The 15,881-nt window shown below is 37.6% G+C and overlaps 2 protein-coding genes and 1 long non-coding RNA gene across 3 annotated transcripts; 1 reads left to right on the top strand and 2 right to left on the bottom strand.

Moving 5' to 3' along the window:
• Window positions 1–1,961: 1,961 nt before the first annotated feature.
• Window positions 1,962–4,187, bottom strand: LOC125196522 (glucan endo-1,3-beta-glucosidase 7-like). Its single transcript, XM_048095070.1, has 5 exons — window positions 4,047–4,187; window positions 3,311–3,966; window positions 2,601–2,915; window positions 2,223–2,499; window positions 1,962–2,153 (listed from the first exon to the last, which is right to left on the bottom strand). The coding sequence occupies exons 1-5, from the start codon at window positions 4,105–4,107 to the stop codon at window positions 2,122–2,124; spliced, it is 1,341 nt and encodes a 446-aa protein (XP_047951027.1). The 5' UTR covers window positions 4,108–4,187; the 3' UTR covers window positions 1,962–2,121.
• A 6,610-nt stretch (window positions 4,188–10,797) lies between these two features.
• On the top strand, window positions 10,798–11,844 carry LOC125191824. Its single transcript, XR_007171257.1, has 2 exons — window positions 10,798–10,980; window positions 11,668–11,844. It is a non-coding gene; the product is annotated as an uncharacterized LOC125191824 (long non-coding RNA).
• Window positions 11,845–11,976: 132 nt separating this feature from the next.
• Window positions 11,977–15,745, bottom strand: LOC125196262 (bifunctional riboflavin biosynthesis protein RIBA 1, chloroplastic-like). Its single transcript, XM_048094710.1, has 7 exons — window positions 15,532–15,745; window positions 14,808–15,189; window positions 14,512–14,733; window positions 13,890–14,212; window positions 13,019–13,148; window positions 12,606–12,902; window positions 11,977–12,505 (listed from the first exon to the last, which is right to left on the bottom strand). Exons 1-7 carry the CDS (start codon window positions 15,579–15,581, stop codon window positions 12,242–12,244), a joined length of 1,668 nt encoding a protein of 555 aa, XP_047950667.1. The 5' UTR covers window positions 15,582–15,745; the 3' UTR covers window positions 11,977–12,241.
• Window positions 15,746–15,881: the final 136 nt, after the last annotated feature.

Here is a 15,881-nt window from a genome sequence, read left to right as displayed (position 1 = left end):
CAGACAATAGATTCCACCATCTTTAAAGAAAGGCTTAATTTTTGGGTGACGAGGCATGCAGATGCATCATGGGGAGAGTAACGTAGAGGCATTCCTATTTAATGAATAGTCTACTCTCCTTCCCTCCGCCATTAGAAGTCTCATAGTGGATTTTAAGAAATATTAAGAAAAGTAGATGTAAAAAAAAATTAGTGAAATGGAGTCCCATTTGTATATATTACTTTTAAATGAAATATAAGTGGAATGAGTTAGTGGAAGGTAAGACCATATTACCATTTATGGTAAAAGTGAACTGAGACTCCTATTTGCAGACGAACTAAAATGGAAAAACGGGATTCATATTCGCGGACGGAGGGAGTATTATTTTATACTATGAGCTAGAATCAAAAAAAATATTTATGTATTATGTTATGCATCTATAAAGTATTCTCTCCATCTCACTCAAGATATCCACATTCTTGAGTGATACGTGATTTTAGAAGGAGTTGTTAGATGAAGTAAGGAGCGAGAAAAAAAGATAGTTGAATATATTTATGAGGAGAAAGGGGAGAGAGATTTATTTCCAAATATATAAAGCGGGACATCTTAATATAAATATACTATTTTCTCTCTCCACCTAACGCACAAAACAATATCACCTAAAATCTTGTGTCAATCTCCAAGTGTGTCATCTATTTTGGGATGGGTGGAGTATTGAAATTTGGATTTCAAATACCTTATCATACAAGTATGTTGTACATGCACCCCACTCCGTTAGTGAATAATTTCAATTTCTTGTTTCACTATTAATTGGTGAAATTTGTACCGACAATACATAAATCAAGAAAAGTTTGGTAGCCTATGCTTGTTTCGTGATAATTGATGAAAGCTATGCGTTCAAATTCAATGAACGGATCAGGTACGGGTAAATTTTCGCTAATATAAACATTTGTAAATTTGTAATGGAAAAAATGAAAGCAATGTCCCTTCACACAAAAGTTGAGAATCCTTGGTCCAATCCATAGTTATCTAACTAACATTATTCGTTCACTCTTAGGCCTCGTTTGATTGGTATGATAGGCCAAGATAAGGGCTCCTATCTAGGTTCTATCCTTCTTTTGGTTGGTACGATATACTCCACGACGACCCGGGATAAATATCACGACCCGGCTGCAATTAAGATAGTTACCCAACTTTTTGATATAAGTCTACCCAGGCTTTCATGTGCGATAGGAACTATGTCGGCATTCCCGATTGTGGGATTATCAGAACATTGACCATATCACGCCTGCCCTTCCTCCTCACTCCACCGAAATACACCAGAATTGTTAAACCATCCGTCGGCGTTCCACAAATTATAGTTTTCCAGCGCCATCGCCAATTGACCGTAACCCACCGCCGCCAACGATTTTAGGTAACCCACCAATGACGGACCCAGGTGGGGTCGCGTGGGGTCGGCCGACCCCACCGCCGGTCCATGAATACCTCCGAGAACCTCCCAAATTCAGTTGTCGACCCAGGCTGCATCAGCTCCGTCGACCCCACGCTATGGCTACTTCGTGTTCATGGAAGAGAAATGAGGAAGGGAATTAACAGAAAAGAAATTAGAAAAAGCTTCATGAAAAAATTGAGAAAGAAGAAAAATTGCAGAAGTTTGGAGAAAGATAGAAGATGAAGAAGAAAGCGGCGCATCCGTAATTATGTTTTAGGAAAACCTAAGAAATTTTTTAATTAATTTTTTTTTTGTTGTACATTTAAATACTCCATTGTCTATTAACATGTGTGTCTATGTGTGTTTGATTTAATTAATAGTTAAATAACAATAATGTTTGTAAAAGTAAAATTGAAATTAAATTATTGTTGGATATTTTTTTTATATTTTAAAAAATATGGATATTAGAATTAATTAATCATCCATTGTTAATAGATAATGTGTATGAGGGCATATTTGTCTATTGTCGTTGCTATCAGTAGTTTATGGATGCCAAATCAAAAACTATATATGTTATCGGACGGTGTCGGATATGTGCTATCAGGGCAACCAAACATCGAACTGAGATATAAGCCATATAGCACTATCATGAAAAACTGAGTACAACCACCCTATCATACCCAATACTCTCTGGGCAATCAAACGCACCCTTAGCTACTTGGATAGATGCACTTATCATAACCTGCACAAAAAAAAGTTAAAAAAATTATTAAAGGCGATGAAGAAACAAAATTGAATATATAGAACTTACTCGGATCTGTGGAGGACAGAGTGGCTGTCTGTGCGAAATCACATGTAATACTAGGATCTTTGTCGGAATTATGAAAGAAGAGATTCATGGCATAATTGGCATGAGCAATGACGGTAGCAGGCTCGAAACATGCTCCTCCTGGCTGTATGGGACTGCAGTCTATGCCTTGTCCGCACGCGTAGTCCAAATTCGCTTGCATTTTAACATCTCCCACACCGGCTTTGCCCACACACCATCTTCCCTTGCTCGGTTTCAGGGTTGCTGCTGCTGCTGGAGTCTTGTAGTTGTACCACAAGCAAGATAATTATTTTATTTATATATGTCACCCAAATGAAGATGATGCATGTAAATTAAAAAGGGAAAATAGTCTAGTCTAACCTGGATAAGTCCAACATCATAAGCCATGGTTAAGTCGGGCTTAAAGAGGCCGAAGGATCTCTCAGAAGTGGGGCCGGGCTTGTGATTTTCGTCGTACAGAGAGAAGAGATAGATATCGACTGATCTTCCCGGCATCATAGGAGTCCCAATGGTGGACCTGAGGTGCGCGATCAAATTCTCATTGTAGGCCTTGGCATTTTCCACGCTCGCACCGACCTCTTCCTCGTCTCCCCTATACGGCCACCCTGTCTCCGCAACAACTATCTCCACTCCCTTGAACCCTATTCTGTCCAATGCCCATCTCACACCATCCACCTATTTCCAAAATATCATTCTAACTCAATTTCGGATCCATAACTCAAAAATGAAAAGCTAGAATTCAATTTTTAATATATAAATAATTTATATAATTTTTATATAATAAAATAAATAATATTATTTGAGTAGCACTAGTGTGTGTTGGCTGTAACAACTGAAAACAAATTATATTTGAAAAATTCATCAGTGATATGGAATAAAACTACAACTTTTACATTCATAAGTGTGAACTTTAATTTTGATAATTGGAAAATGAAGTTTGAACGTTTTACTAGAAAATGAAAAATATCATCAAAGGTCTTTTTTTTTTCATTTACTCCCCCAATTAAAAGTAGAACAAAACTTAAAACTATTACTAGTAGTACCATTTTTATCATAAATGTAAAACTAACCTGAGCATCAAACATGTTAGTGTAATTGATCTTGGACCCGGAATCAACCCGGCCCGAATTCGGCCAGAACAAGCAGAACGCCAGCGTCTCTGGGCTCGGGTCACTCCGGTACGCAAAATACGGGTACGGGTTGATCGCGAAGGCCGACCCGGTGGCATTATTGAAGCTCAACACTCCCCTGAGCAGATCCTCGATGGCGGGATCGAAGCTGCCCGACGAGGGCGGGTCGGACCGCCCGAGCACCGCCATCGAGTGGACGGTCGAAACCTTGATCTCTCCGGCTAGGCCGGCCGACTCGAGGGCGGTGTGCAGATTCTGCATCGCCGGCAGCAGCTGCGCCCTCAGATTCCGGTCGTTGTACGACAGGACCTCGTAGCCGACGTTGATGGAGACGATGTTGGAGGCCGGGGCGACGTTGGTGTCGATCCATTTTTGGGCGAAAGTCGGGTCGGATGCGAGGTGCGGAATGTCGGAGTTGGATGCTCCGATGGTGATGGCGATGTTGGTGTTGGCTAGGGCCTTGATCGCGGCCGGGTCTGAGCCGGAGAGACGGACCTTTTGGAAGGCGGAGGATTTGAGGAGATTTGCGGTGGATTCCGGCGGAGGGAGGTTGTCGGCGAATTGGCCGTAGTATACTCCGAGGAAAGACTGCGATTCTGCAGGTGGAATTGGAAAATGTAAATTACTTAATTAATTAAGCAAACAAAAATACTCCTACTAGGCTAATTTAACTTACGTGAGAGTGGAGTGAAGGTGAAGATGAAGATGAGGAGTAAGAAAAGCAGCAACACTGCCATGCCGGAAATCTGTTTTTTCTTTTATTGGAAGAGAGAGAAAGGGAGTGTTGAAATCTATCAATTTTTTTTATAGAGTCACGTTATGGCAAGTCATAAAATGTAATTTTAATACATTTAGATATTGATTATCTCATTAATGCTGCAGTATTACTTTTTCTATTTAATTGTAATTTTTTGTCTTAATTTCATTTCGGTAGTTGGATTTTTATATCTGAAGTTTATGGAATATAAGTCTCACTTTTGTATAATATTTTTATAATAAAATATGAGTGTAATGTGTTAGAAGAATATAAGATCTACTTTTTATTTGTAGTAAAAAAATGAAAATAGATAATTAATGAAAAACGAATGAAGATGATAAAAGTGGAAAGTTAATAGGAGACGGAGGGAGTATTTCTTTTCTTTATTTGTTCATTTTATAATTTTTTGTATTTTCATTAATTTATTTAACCTCTTTTAGTTTATGATTATGGAAAGTTTTCAACAAATAATAGAGCACAAAAAAATAGAGCACAATTACTATTTTTTGCCGTCCAAAAAAAATAGAGCACATTCATTTATGGAAAGTTTTCATCAAATAATAACCATACACATTATTCCATTAACATTACTTCTCACTTACTTTTTATCTTTTTCTCTTACTTTTTTCCATTTTCTCTTACTTTATCAATTCTACATTAAAACGCGTGTCATACACAAATTGCTCTATTTTTTTTGAACGGGGAGAGTATTATATTTAAGTGAACTAAAATGATATCTGAACAATATAGAATGCATATTTGAAGTACTTCGTGAAAATAATTGGTATTATTGAAATATAACATTATACATAGAATTTTATTAATAATATATTTTTCAATGATATAATCTATAATAATAGCAATTAATATTATTATTGTTAATATAGATTACAATATATGATACATGGATGTAATCAAATGCAAACTCTATATACAATATAAATTTCAAACTATGATCTGGACCGTAAGAAAATATCAACAGATGACAAAATAACATCAATAGAAAATATCAACATAGTGTCGAAATTTAACACTGTATTGACATTGTGTTGACATTGTATTGACATCAAAATCTTAAAATTTTACACTATGTTGACATTGTGTTTTGAAAAATTTGGAGTTAGTATGTATATAGTTTGCATTTTATTGCTATGTGCTACATATATTAAGAGTTATTATTACTATTTTGTAAACTCTACGAATTGTTACTAATATTATTGTTAATATTTATTTTATTTACACTAATTATATAAACTCACTAATAATTTATATAATTAAGTTGTAATAATATACTATTGTCAATAAGATTGTACTTCAGTTTTGCCTTAATTAATTAATCATCAAATGAAACTCCAATCGACTCTTAAGAATTAGATGTAATAAATATATGTTCAAATAGATTAATTAAGCTTCAATCTGAAAAATATTAGGTTCGATTGAAAACTGAAAATTTGGTTAATCTAATATTATACTCATTGAATTTGTTTAACAATATTTTTAATTAATTTTTGAAATATATTATAATAAAGCATTATAGATCAATATGCTAATTGCTATTAATTCGTACAATATGATAGAGTGGTATGTATATACTAGTAATCATTTTATGCTACTTCCGCGGTTCAATATATATTGAGTTATGCACAAATTTTAAAATATATAAATAAAAAGAAATTTAGTGGAATATGAGTTTCATCTTTGTATATTTTTTTGTCATGTCATAAGCAAGCCACTTCTTCTTTGCACGGGATTGAAGAAATTGATATTTAAAAAGTTAAAGTGAAGAAAATAAAGTATGAGAAAATAAAAGGTAGAGGAGTAAAAATGATAATGATTCTTATAATTGAACCCTCCATATGCCCAAGATATGACACAAATAGTGTTTGACCCTCAAATTTTAATAAAAATAATATGAAAGATAGGTGAGTCAGTGTAGCCTAAAAAACTAAACTTTAAAAGGGATTTGGATGGAGAGGGAAGAAAATGAATGAAGTGTATAGAGAGAAGAACCCTTCTTGGGACCTAAGACTTCCCACAAAATAATGAGTGTAATCCTATGCTACTTCCACCAATACAAGTACTTACTTCATAGGCATCACAATTATGGATACACCACCATAAATGTATACCTTTACGTGACCTAATTTATAAGATAAAATCATGCAACCCACAAGTAGGAATTGGATAAAATCTCACAAAAGAGATGCTCCATAGGAGTCTTTTAACATTCAACATTCATTAATCAACTTAGGTTTAAAGTCTCGCCATAGTAAGTATAAATAAGTGGGGTCGAAAACTCAAAAAAAGCCTAAAAAATGGATTAAATCGGTCAAAACAGTGCCGAAATCGCTCGACCGGACGAACTTTCTGCCTCAATTCCTAAATTGGACAAAAACGCCCGACTGGGCGTTTTCTACATCTCAAAACACCCGACCGCGCTTTATCTTTAGAGTCATCCATTCTTTAGCACGCGACTTTCACAAATTGACCATAACTCTCTGCATTATACTCCGATTTAGGCTATTACTCTTGAAATCCCGCTGCGGCTGTGATACGCTCGGATTTTACACTGTTTTAAGGCAATTATTTGGTCCGTTTTGAGTATCAAAGTTGCATTACATGTCCATAATTTGCATATTTTTATCTATTTTGGTATTTTGACGTGTTTTGTGAGAAACGTGCAAAATAGAGTCTGAAAAGATAGCTAAAAGTCGAAGTTGGAAATCTGGAGCTTTCTAGAGGTCCAACGGTCCGTTGCAACCTAGCCAGCAACTGCTGGATGCCATCGACCACTGAACGTGTGACAGTCCGCTTCGGGAAAGTTGTGCTGAAAAGAGGAACACGCCCAGCGACCGCTGGAGTGTGCGCAGCGACCGCTCCAGGAGATCCAGTAGTTACTAGATAATTGCCAGCGATTGCTGATCAAGAGACAGAGGCTACGGACCATTGCACAACGACTGCTTGCCAAGGTGCAACGGCCCGCTGGGAAAATGCGGCGCACAGATTTGACCTAATTTCTCCCCAAGATTTACCATACTTTGCTGCATATTTGCCATAATTATGGTACACGAATGGGAGGCTATAAATACCCCCTCAAGCTTCATCATTTAGGATCTTCTTTTTGCTACATAATTCGAGAGAGATATTTTTTAGAGTTCTTCATTGTTCAAAGGTTTTGAAGAAGGATTCAAGAGAAGATTAAGGCTATAAGGATTCAACCTTTGGGTTTTATTTGCTTAAGTTTTTATATTTTCTATGATTTCTCTACAATCTATGTTTTTAGATTATTGTATCATGTGTAACCAAACTCATAGGATTATAGAGATGTGTTAGTATCGACTTTGGTTATACAATTCCGTTTTCTATTTAATATTTATTTTATTCATACTTCGTTTCTTCCCTAAGTAATTGGATAATGCTTCACGCTTGAGTGACACATTCTGTGATGATTTAATATAACTTGTTACATAATCGTGAGAGGAGGTTGACGAGTTAGATCCACTTAGTAGACACTACAATTAACTTCCTTTAAAACGATACTGTTAATTGAGAGTGATGACTTTTCAAAGGTTTTAGGAGCTTTTAGGAGTTACGGATCTAGGATTGACATCCCTATTTGTATCGCATGAGCACAAATTAGGCGACTCGTCCTACTGAAGTAAGAACTATACTAGGGTATTGTAGTAGGAATTTGTATAATCATAACTATGAGCGCACATCCCTTGAATTTCCTTATCTCTTATATTTTATCTTCGTGATAATTAGTTGTTTACTTGCTTTTACTTGTTTTAATTCCAAATTTTCCAAAATGTTTCGATTTTCCAAATAGTGAAAGAAGCTTAGTAGATGATAGACAATTTGTGTCTATTTTCTATGCGGTACTGATCTTTAGCTATAGTATATATACTCTGTATAAAAAGTGCATTAATTATTCAACTCATTGCATATGTTTATGAATCATTGGAGCTTCATCCCATATTTAGTAAAATTCAACACATTTCTTCTCACTTACTTTACTCTCTCTTACTCCATTCGTCCCACTTTAGTCCTGGTTTACCATTTTTGGGTGTCCCACTTTAGGAGTTCCGATTGGAATATTTCATAAATGGTATTAGGCCCCAGATTCCACTAACATTTTTCCACTCACATTTTATTATAAACTAATATAAAAAAGTAAGACCAACATTCCACTATCTTTTTTCACCAATTTTTTTATATTTTTTAAAACATGTGTCGAACTCAACTGAGACTCCCTAAGTGGGATGGAGAGAGTACTTTATTTCTCTTTTTATTTCTACTTGTTTCATTTCTTACTTTATTCTTTCTTTACTTCATGTGATGAAAAGAAACGCCACCGTTACTACAGAACAAATGGAATACTATTTTCACTAGTTTTTCTACTCTCTCTTAGTTTAGAAAATTCATCTGGTGGTGACTGGTGATGGGGCACCGACGGACATTCGATGTCCCTAATTTAAGGTTTTTTCATTTTATTTTAGATCTCAACGTAACAAACACTTACTTTCATAATCTTGTTAGTAAAAAATCTCTTCCCAAAAAACAAAAAAAAAAGAAAAAAATAACATATGACTAGATTCTTTAGGACAGTATCTTAAAATCGAAGATTCATATTACTCCCTTAATCCCCTATTAGGAGTCACTCTTTAACCGGAAACGGGTTTTAAGAAATATAAAGAAAAGTTGGTTGAAAAAGTTAGTTGAACGTGAGACCCAATTTTTTATATTGGTTTTATAATAAAATGTGAGTGAGTTGAGTTAGTGGAATGTGAGACCTACTTACTTGTCACGACCGCGCTTTGCTAAGGATAGCATTGCTCGGTAAATCATGACCAGGGGAGGGAATTAAGAAGAGGGGATAGAAAGGGGACGAAAGAATTTAAAATAAAACATGCAAGTACTCTTCATAAGATAAAAGAGGTTCACAAGACAACGAAAGATCATGAGGATTTAAAAGAGTGTTTAACATAGGTCACTCGTTACTGATCATTTTTCCTATGACCCATTAGTACAAAATACTACAACATAAGCACAACGGAAGGAGTTGTAACCATATGGTCATGTGTATGAAGACACATGCCACGAAAATCCTACAAAAGAGATGAGACGACCACCAACTCCACTCAGCCACCAGTTCATCACTTGCTCAACCTGCACATTTAGAAATACATGCAGGGCTGAGTACGGGGTACTCAGTGAACACATTGCCGAAAGATACACATATAAGAAAAAGTTATTATCATGCCATCACAGTAACACGCGGGGGTTTTTCTTAAAGGCCCGAGCTTACTAAGTTCATTTTCATAAAGTTCGCTTGATCAAGCTAAGTTCATTCCATCAATCCGCCATATCTGATAGTTCATTGTGTGTCGGGAAGGTGGCCACCTTCCACGATCACATTGACCGGCCAACCCTTACGATGACTCACGGTCCATTCCTTTGTGTACACTAACTCGAATAGGATCTTGGTCCTATTGGAGCCGAATTCGTTTCATTCATTCATTCATTTGGCATCGCCAAGCAGATAGGCATCATAAAACAAATAATTTATGGCACGATAACATTTGAAAAAAAAGTAAGTGCAATTTTATCAAACAAAAATCATTTCATATATTTGATAATTTTATCCACACTTAATGTGTTGGATATAAAGCCCACCTCGATGCTTCCCAATAAAGTACTATTTCTCTACACAAGCTCGGCTTTGCAAGCAAACTCCTTGTACGCACCCTTCTTGAAAGAGGATATTCATTCAATTAGTCTTGAATACATACATAAGGTGCATGACATGCAATGGTCCTACATGGAAATGCATCCTATGCTCGAGGTTCGATCAAGATAACTTCAAAAGAGACTTCAAAGTAATTGGCAATTATTTGGGAGAGAACTCATTAAGCACATACATTCCTATCTTTAAGAAATTAATTAAGAAGATTAAAGTTTAATCAAATCTAGAGATTCAACTAAAAGAAAAAAAATAATTAATCACAAGATTAATTACTTAAACACCTCAACAACTCGAAACAAATCAACAACCCAACTAGAACATCAAACCCAACAATTTAGTAAATAAAAGTCCATTTCTTCACTTAGGCTCCAAGGCCCAAAATTCCCTTTTTCTTCTAAGATTTTCGGCCCAAACTAAAAGAAATAATAGACCATACCACAAGAAATTAATTGGCCCATAGGGAGGCCCGAATCCTAAATAATTAGTAAACTCTACCTCTTTATACAAAATATTATAAAGAAAAAAAAAATGGAAGGGGGCGCCTCCTTTCTCCCCCCCTAACCTCACGCTACTCTCTCATCTCTCTTGCCACTCCCCGCGCCGGCCATGGCGCGGGCGACGCCAGCCGCCGGTCGCGGCTCTCTTTCTTCTATCTTTCCCTCTCTACCTCGGTCTCTCTTTCTCTCTTCTGCCCGGAGGCGGCCACTCTCTCTTGGCTACGGATCTTGACCGCCGGTGGGTAGCACATCGCCGTCGCCACCTCTCTGACTCCAGGTACATCCTCTTCCCCTTTTCTTTTCATCACACACACACACACACACTCATACACACCTAGGAACACGCTCACATTTCTCTTTACGGTTCAATCTCAGTCACCGAGCTCGCCGAGTGAGCGGGGGAGAGTGCAGCGAGTTTGTCCGGGCAGAGGGGGGGGGGCAGCGTTAGGCTGCTCGGGACGACGCAGCGGTGACCGGTCAGCGAGCTCTAGGCCACGGCGGTGTCGCCGGGCAGCAGCGGCGGCGTGTGTGGCTTCCGAACACAGCAGCGACGGCTGCCCGGAAGAGACAGCAGCGGCGGCTGTCCGGCAGAGGCCCTCTCCGCGAAAAGGTAAGTCCTTTACTACTCTTGATTCTTACGGTTGTACGTCTATTAAAATTTTGCAAAGCTTACTTAAGCTAGGCTAGGCTAAGTTGTGTTCATGGATATAAGATTAGGATTTGTAGTTCTACATTCAAAATTCTACCATGCGCATGAAAAGAATGAGTATGTTTTGCGTATTGATGTTGGCATAAAAAAAATGTTTGAAAGAACTACTACCATAATGCAAGCAAAAATGTGATTTAAAACTAGGAAATCAAAATGGTTCAAAGATAGATACCTTGAAGAAGTGAAGGAGGTAATTAGACTTTATTTCCTTGCTTGAAAGATTCGATATCCTCAATCGAAGGAGAACTATGATGATAGATATTTTGTGTGGTGAAACAAAGGAATTACTAATGGAGTGAGGATGGTATTTATAGAGGAATTAGGAGCAATGAAATCCATGGTTAAACACTTGATTCATATGTGGAAGTGAAATGTCCAAAGGTTATGGACTTTTTGCCATAAGAGGCAAGTTGGCTAATCAACCATTCCTTTTACCTAAAAAGGAAAGAATATTATGTCTCGTCACTTAAAAAGACGCGAGCCGTCGTTTGGAAAACGTGAGCCGCCGTTTGATTTGCGTGTTTGATGTGATTTGATTTCGTCGATCGTCTCGTCTTGATTTAACACGCTTCTTATCCATTCGTGTAGGTATCGGGATTCAAGGCGTGACTATTGAGCAAGATCCGAAGGGCATGGAGAGTATTTTATTTTTAGTAAATCTTTACTTAAACGTTGAATTCGTGTACGGGCTTTTTATTTGAAACTCGGTCTTCACAAACGGACTTTTATTAGAGCAAACTTTATATTGAAATATTATTATTTTTATTCACTACTTAAAATATACTTCACAACGATTAATCATAACAAGAAGTAATAATAAAAAAAAATTAGACGCGAAACTTATATATATATATATAGATCGATTTTTCTAAGTCTTAGCGTAAAAAAAAGTCGGGGTGTTTAAAACATTCTCCTATACAAGCAATGGAGCTTCAAATCTTGATCGAGTCATCAATTATACACTTTCGACAACGAAATAAGGTGGATAAATCCAAGCTAGTTATTATTAGGTGTATACATTACATTTGCTAATATCTATTATACCTTATGATTATGATCCAATTATAAGGTAGTGTACAGCCAAGCAAAAAAAATAAGAATGATGGTCAAGAATTTCTCTTCAAGGAAGAACATCAGATGGTGCAGCGGGGCTTCTCTTCAATTACGAGTCTGATGCAGCTGCGGTTTCACCACTTGTTCGTCCATTCTTGTTGCTGATGAGCGCTGGATTGCCATTGGCGTCTAAACCATAATCGTGGCCCATTTTGGCACGTTTTGTCTCTAGATATCTCTCGTTATCCTTGGTGATTGGGGTCACAAGGGGAACCCTGCCCGCAACAGCCAAACCATAACCCTTGAGCCCGATGTACTTTGCAGGATTGTTCGTCATCAGCTTCATAGTTCTAACCCCAAGATCTCTCAGTATCTGCACAAAGATTACACAACCATAAGTAATCTGTATGTTGTTTAATAAGACATCACCTGTGCAACAATTTCATACAGCATGATGTTTGATAAGAAATTACCTGTGCACCAATTCCATATTCCCTCGAATCAACAGGCAAACCCAACTCCTCATTTGCCTCCACAGTGTCACGCCCAGCATCTTGCAAATTGTAAGCTCGGAGTTTGTGGCCTAAACCGATTCCCCTCCCCTCATGACCACGGAGGTAAACCAGAACACCCCTCCCAGCTGCCTCAATCTGTTGCATGGCAAGTGACAGCTGGTTTCCACAATCACATCTGGCTGAACCGAATATATCGCCAGTAAGACATTCTGAGTGTACTCTAACAAGAACGTCTTGTCCATCACCAATTTCACCCTGTTGTAATAATGACGTTGTGAGATTGTGGCATTCTAGAAGAATAAAGCTAAAAGCAGGGAGTTGTTGTGACTGAAAATATGCATTATGTCGTCAAAGTATTGTATCGCACTAACCTTAACCATTGCAATGTGTTCAATCCCATCTATAACGGACCTGTAACAATGGGCCGTAAATGGACCCCACATAGTTGGTATACGAGCAGCGGAAGCACGCTCCACTAACCTATCCCTTTTTCTCCTATATCTGCAAAAGACAGAGTGTCGGGCCTTCTTAATAAAGCTTCAAAACACAATCGTCCACTCAGAAAACCAGATGCAAGGAAATGAGAGGGAATTAATGGCAAAGTTAGCTCAATAAAATCAAACCATATCCCTATTTATCAATAGTTCGCTACAGATCTAGTCTAATAGACACAATCACAAGAAGAATTAAGCAGAATCATAGCATGTATTCTAGTGGTTTCTGATTGCATTCTTCTTTTGCGCATGCATCATTTTGTTTAAGAGGAAGTCAATTTAATGTACTCCATTAAGGATCTAACAAAAAGTCAAAATCAAATCGTACACTACAAAGAAAGTACATAGATGAACCATGCCTAGAGAGAAATAGAAGATGTCTCGATGTCATTGTAATCAAATAGTTTTATCACAAATTAGTACTCCACTTAATGCAAAAATGCCACAAAATCAACATCGGGGAAAAAATATAATGAGAATCGCAGTTTGCGTAATACTGCAAACAAGTGAGTTGGATGAATGTGACTACTTGAAACTTAGAAGCCACTATTGATGATGATAAGAGTAAAGAAATGCTGAGCTAAATGAATAGATAGCATTGCAATACTGCTACTGTTCTAATAAAATAAAGATATGAAGAACAACATCATCATCTTAATTCCATCCCGTTTAAGTTTAGTAATGATAAACAAGGTTCATTTAGAAATAAAGGCACCATAAAATTTACGAAAAGAAGCTTGTCAAGTACCTTATCAGATCAGCAATAGATATGATTTTCAAGTTCTCTTGCTGAACAAATTGCATCAGCCTAGGTAATCTTGCCATGGAGCCATCATCGTCTACAATCTCACATAAAACTCCTGCAGGGTCAGACCCAGCTAACATAGCAAGGTCAACAGCTGCTTCTGTGTGTCCTGCTCTTTTAAGGACACCGCCTTCCCTGTACTTCAGTGGAAATATGTGTCCTGGGCGATTGAAATCCTCAGGCTTTGAATCTTTCGATGCAAGAGCCAATATTGTGGTTGCACGGTCACGTGCTGAGACACCGGTAGTGGTACCATGTTTCGCATCCTACAAAAGTAGAGTTAGTTATGCTATCTCGGACACATCTTCTCTAGTATTTTATCAAACAGAAGCTTTGAGATACCATGTGTCCATCTCTGAATTTTGCAGAAACGTGTGTGTGCACTGTACACATTAAACATGAACCTATATTGCAGCAACAGCTTCACATATACACTGCTTCCAAAAACTTATATTGGAAAGAATCGCATACTAAGCAAGTGAATGGGTACAAAATAGTAAATACAGAAGCAAACAAGAAGAAGAAGGACACGCTACAATCAGGTTATAGCAGAGAAACAACTTACGACTGAAACGGTGAATGCAGTACAGAGCTTCTCCTCGTTTTCCTTGTGATTTACCATCAAGGGAAGCTGCAGCCTCTCCAAGTCTTCCTCCTTCATGCTCACACAAACTATTCCAGTTCCGTACTTCACAAAGAATGCCATAGCCTCTGGGGTAACTTTCGATGCAGCCATTATAAGATCTCCTTCATTCTCTCTGTCTTCATCATCGACGACCACAACCATCTGCATTGCCAATCATCAGTAAGAAACTACTAAATCCACATCCACCAATAACAAGATCCATGAAAAAATCTAACCTTTCCTTCACGGATGTCTTTAATAGCCTCAGGAATACTAGAGAAACCTTCTGATGGCATGTCCAGGTCAAATTCATCACTTTCAAGAGGAAACCCACTAGCTGTAGGAGCCATATCAGCTGCAAGTGCTCCTAATGCTACGGAATCAGATTGTATCTCAACTCCACCAGATAAATCACTGATGAGAGCGTTACTTGCAACATCAGAGCCAGCCGATTGCGGACCATTACCATTCTCTGCTGAGAACAGCGCTGACCTAATTTTCCCACAAGCCTTGACTCTAAAACTGTCAAATTTGGCATTGGGCTGTTTCAAGACTTCTACACCATGACCATTCACATACTGAATATTTCCTCGTAGCAGACCATTGAACAGTCTGGAACTGTTAAATTCCCCAGAAATTCAAAGTTAGCCCAAAAAATCTTAACAAGGGGGAAAACTTGGACAGATGCACATCTTCTGTCGCAGCAAACAAAGGCAACATATGATTCTGCTTATGTCAGATAGGATGATCACCATACAAAGTCCAAAAATCTAAGAAGCCAGGTGCTTTCGCCAAACACAATGAAGAGAAAGCCATTCAATTGGATGGATTAAAAACACAAAGAATGCAACTTTTAAAAGAAGAAGCAGAAGCAGAAGAAAGAGGAATCCAGATGAAATTAATCCATAAAGAAGGAATAACAGCAAACGCAGCACCGGAAGAGTATAAAGAAACACTAACCCAGAGCGAGAAAGCGAAGTCGAAGTGCAAGAAAAATTAATGGAAGCCATTGTTTTCGTCTACGGTTGAAAGGGTTCCCAAGAAATTGATAAATATGAAAAAGAAGACTGAATGATTTCCGCGTATGGATCAGGCAGGTTCTGAACTGTTGATGGAATCAGGTTGGATAGAGCTGGATGAACGTTGATTTCACTAGTTTGGCTGTATGTCGGTGGCTGATTTATACTACTCCTATTAATGATTTACAAACCTACTTTTCTTAGAAGAATGAAATAAAAAAGACAAAGAAATAAAACTTTTTTTTTGTATTGTAGGAGTACTTTTTTTTTTTGGTAATCATCCCCGTGTGC

Source organism: Salvia hispanica, chromosome 6 (assembly GCF_023119035.1).
Source record: "Salvia hispanica cultivar TCC Black 2014 chromosome 6, UniMelb_Shisp_WGS_1.0, whole genome shotgun sequence".
NCBI lineage: Eukaryota > Viridiplantae > Streptophyta > Magnoliopsida > Lamiales > Lamiaceae > Salvia > Salvia hispanica.
This window is presented reverse-complemented; position numbering and strand designations above follow the sequence as displayed.

What these genes read in the sequence shown, in the direction of transcription:
- LOC125196522 (XM_048095070.1), bottom strand. Translation starts at nt 4,107, where the DNA reads ATGGCAGTGTTGCTGCTTTTCTTACTCCTCATCTTCATCTTCACCTTC. An exon ending in CTAACATGTTTGATGCTCAG is followed by an intron (nt 2,916 to 3,310) that starts GTTAGTTTTACA and finishes TTTTGGAAATAG; the next exon opens with GTGGATGGTGTGAGATGGGC. An exon ending in ATGATGTTGGACTTATCCAG is followed by an intron (nt 2,500 to 2,600) that starts GTTAGACTAGAC and finishes TACAACTACAAG; the next exon opens with ACTCCAGCAGCAGCAGCAAC.
- LOC125196262 (XM_048094710.1), bottom strand. Translation starts at nt 15,581, where the DNA reads ATGGCTTCCATTAATTTTTCTTGCACTTCGACTTCGCTTTCTCGCTCT. An exon ending in ACTTCGCTTTCTCGCTCTGG is followed by an intron (nt 15,190 to 15,531) that starts GTTAGTGTTTCT and finishes GGAATTTAACAG; the next exon opens with TTCCAGACTGTTCAATGGTC. An exon ending in AAGACATCCGTGAAGGAAAG is followed by an intron (nt 14,734 to 14,807) that starts GTTAGATTTTTT and finishes TTGGCAATGCAG; the next exon opens with ATGGTTGTGGTCGTCGATGA.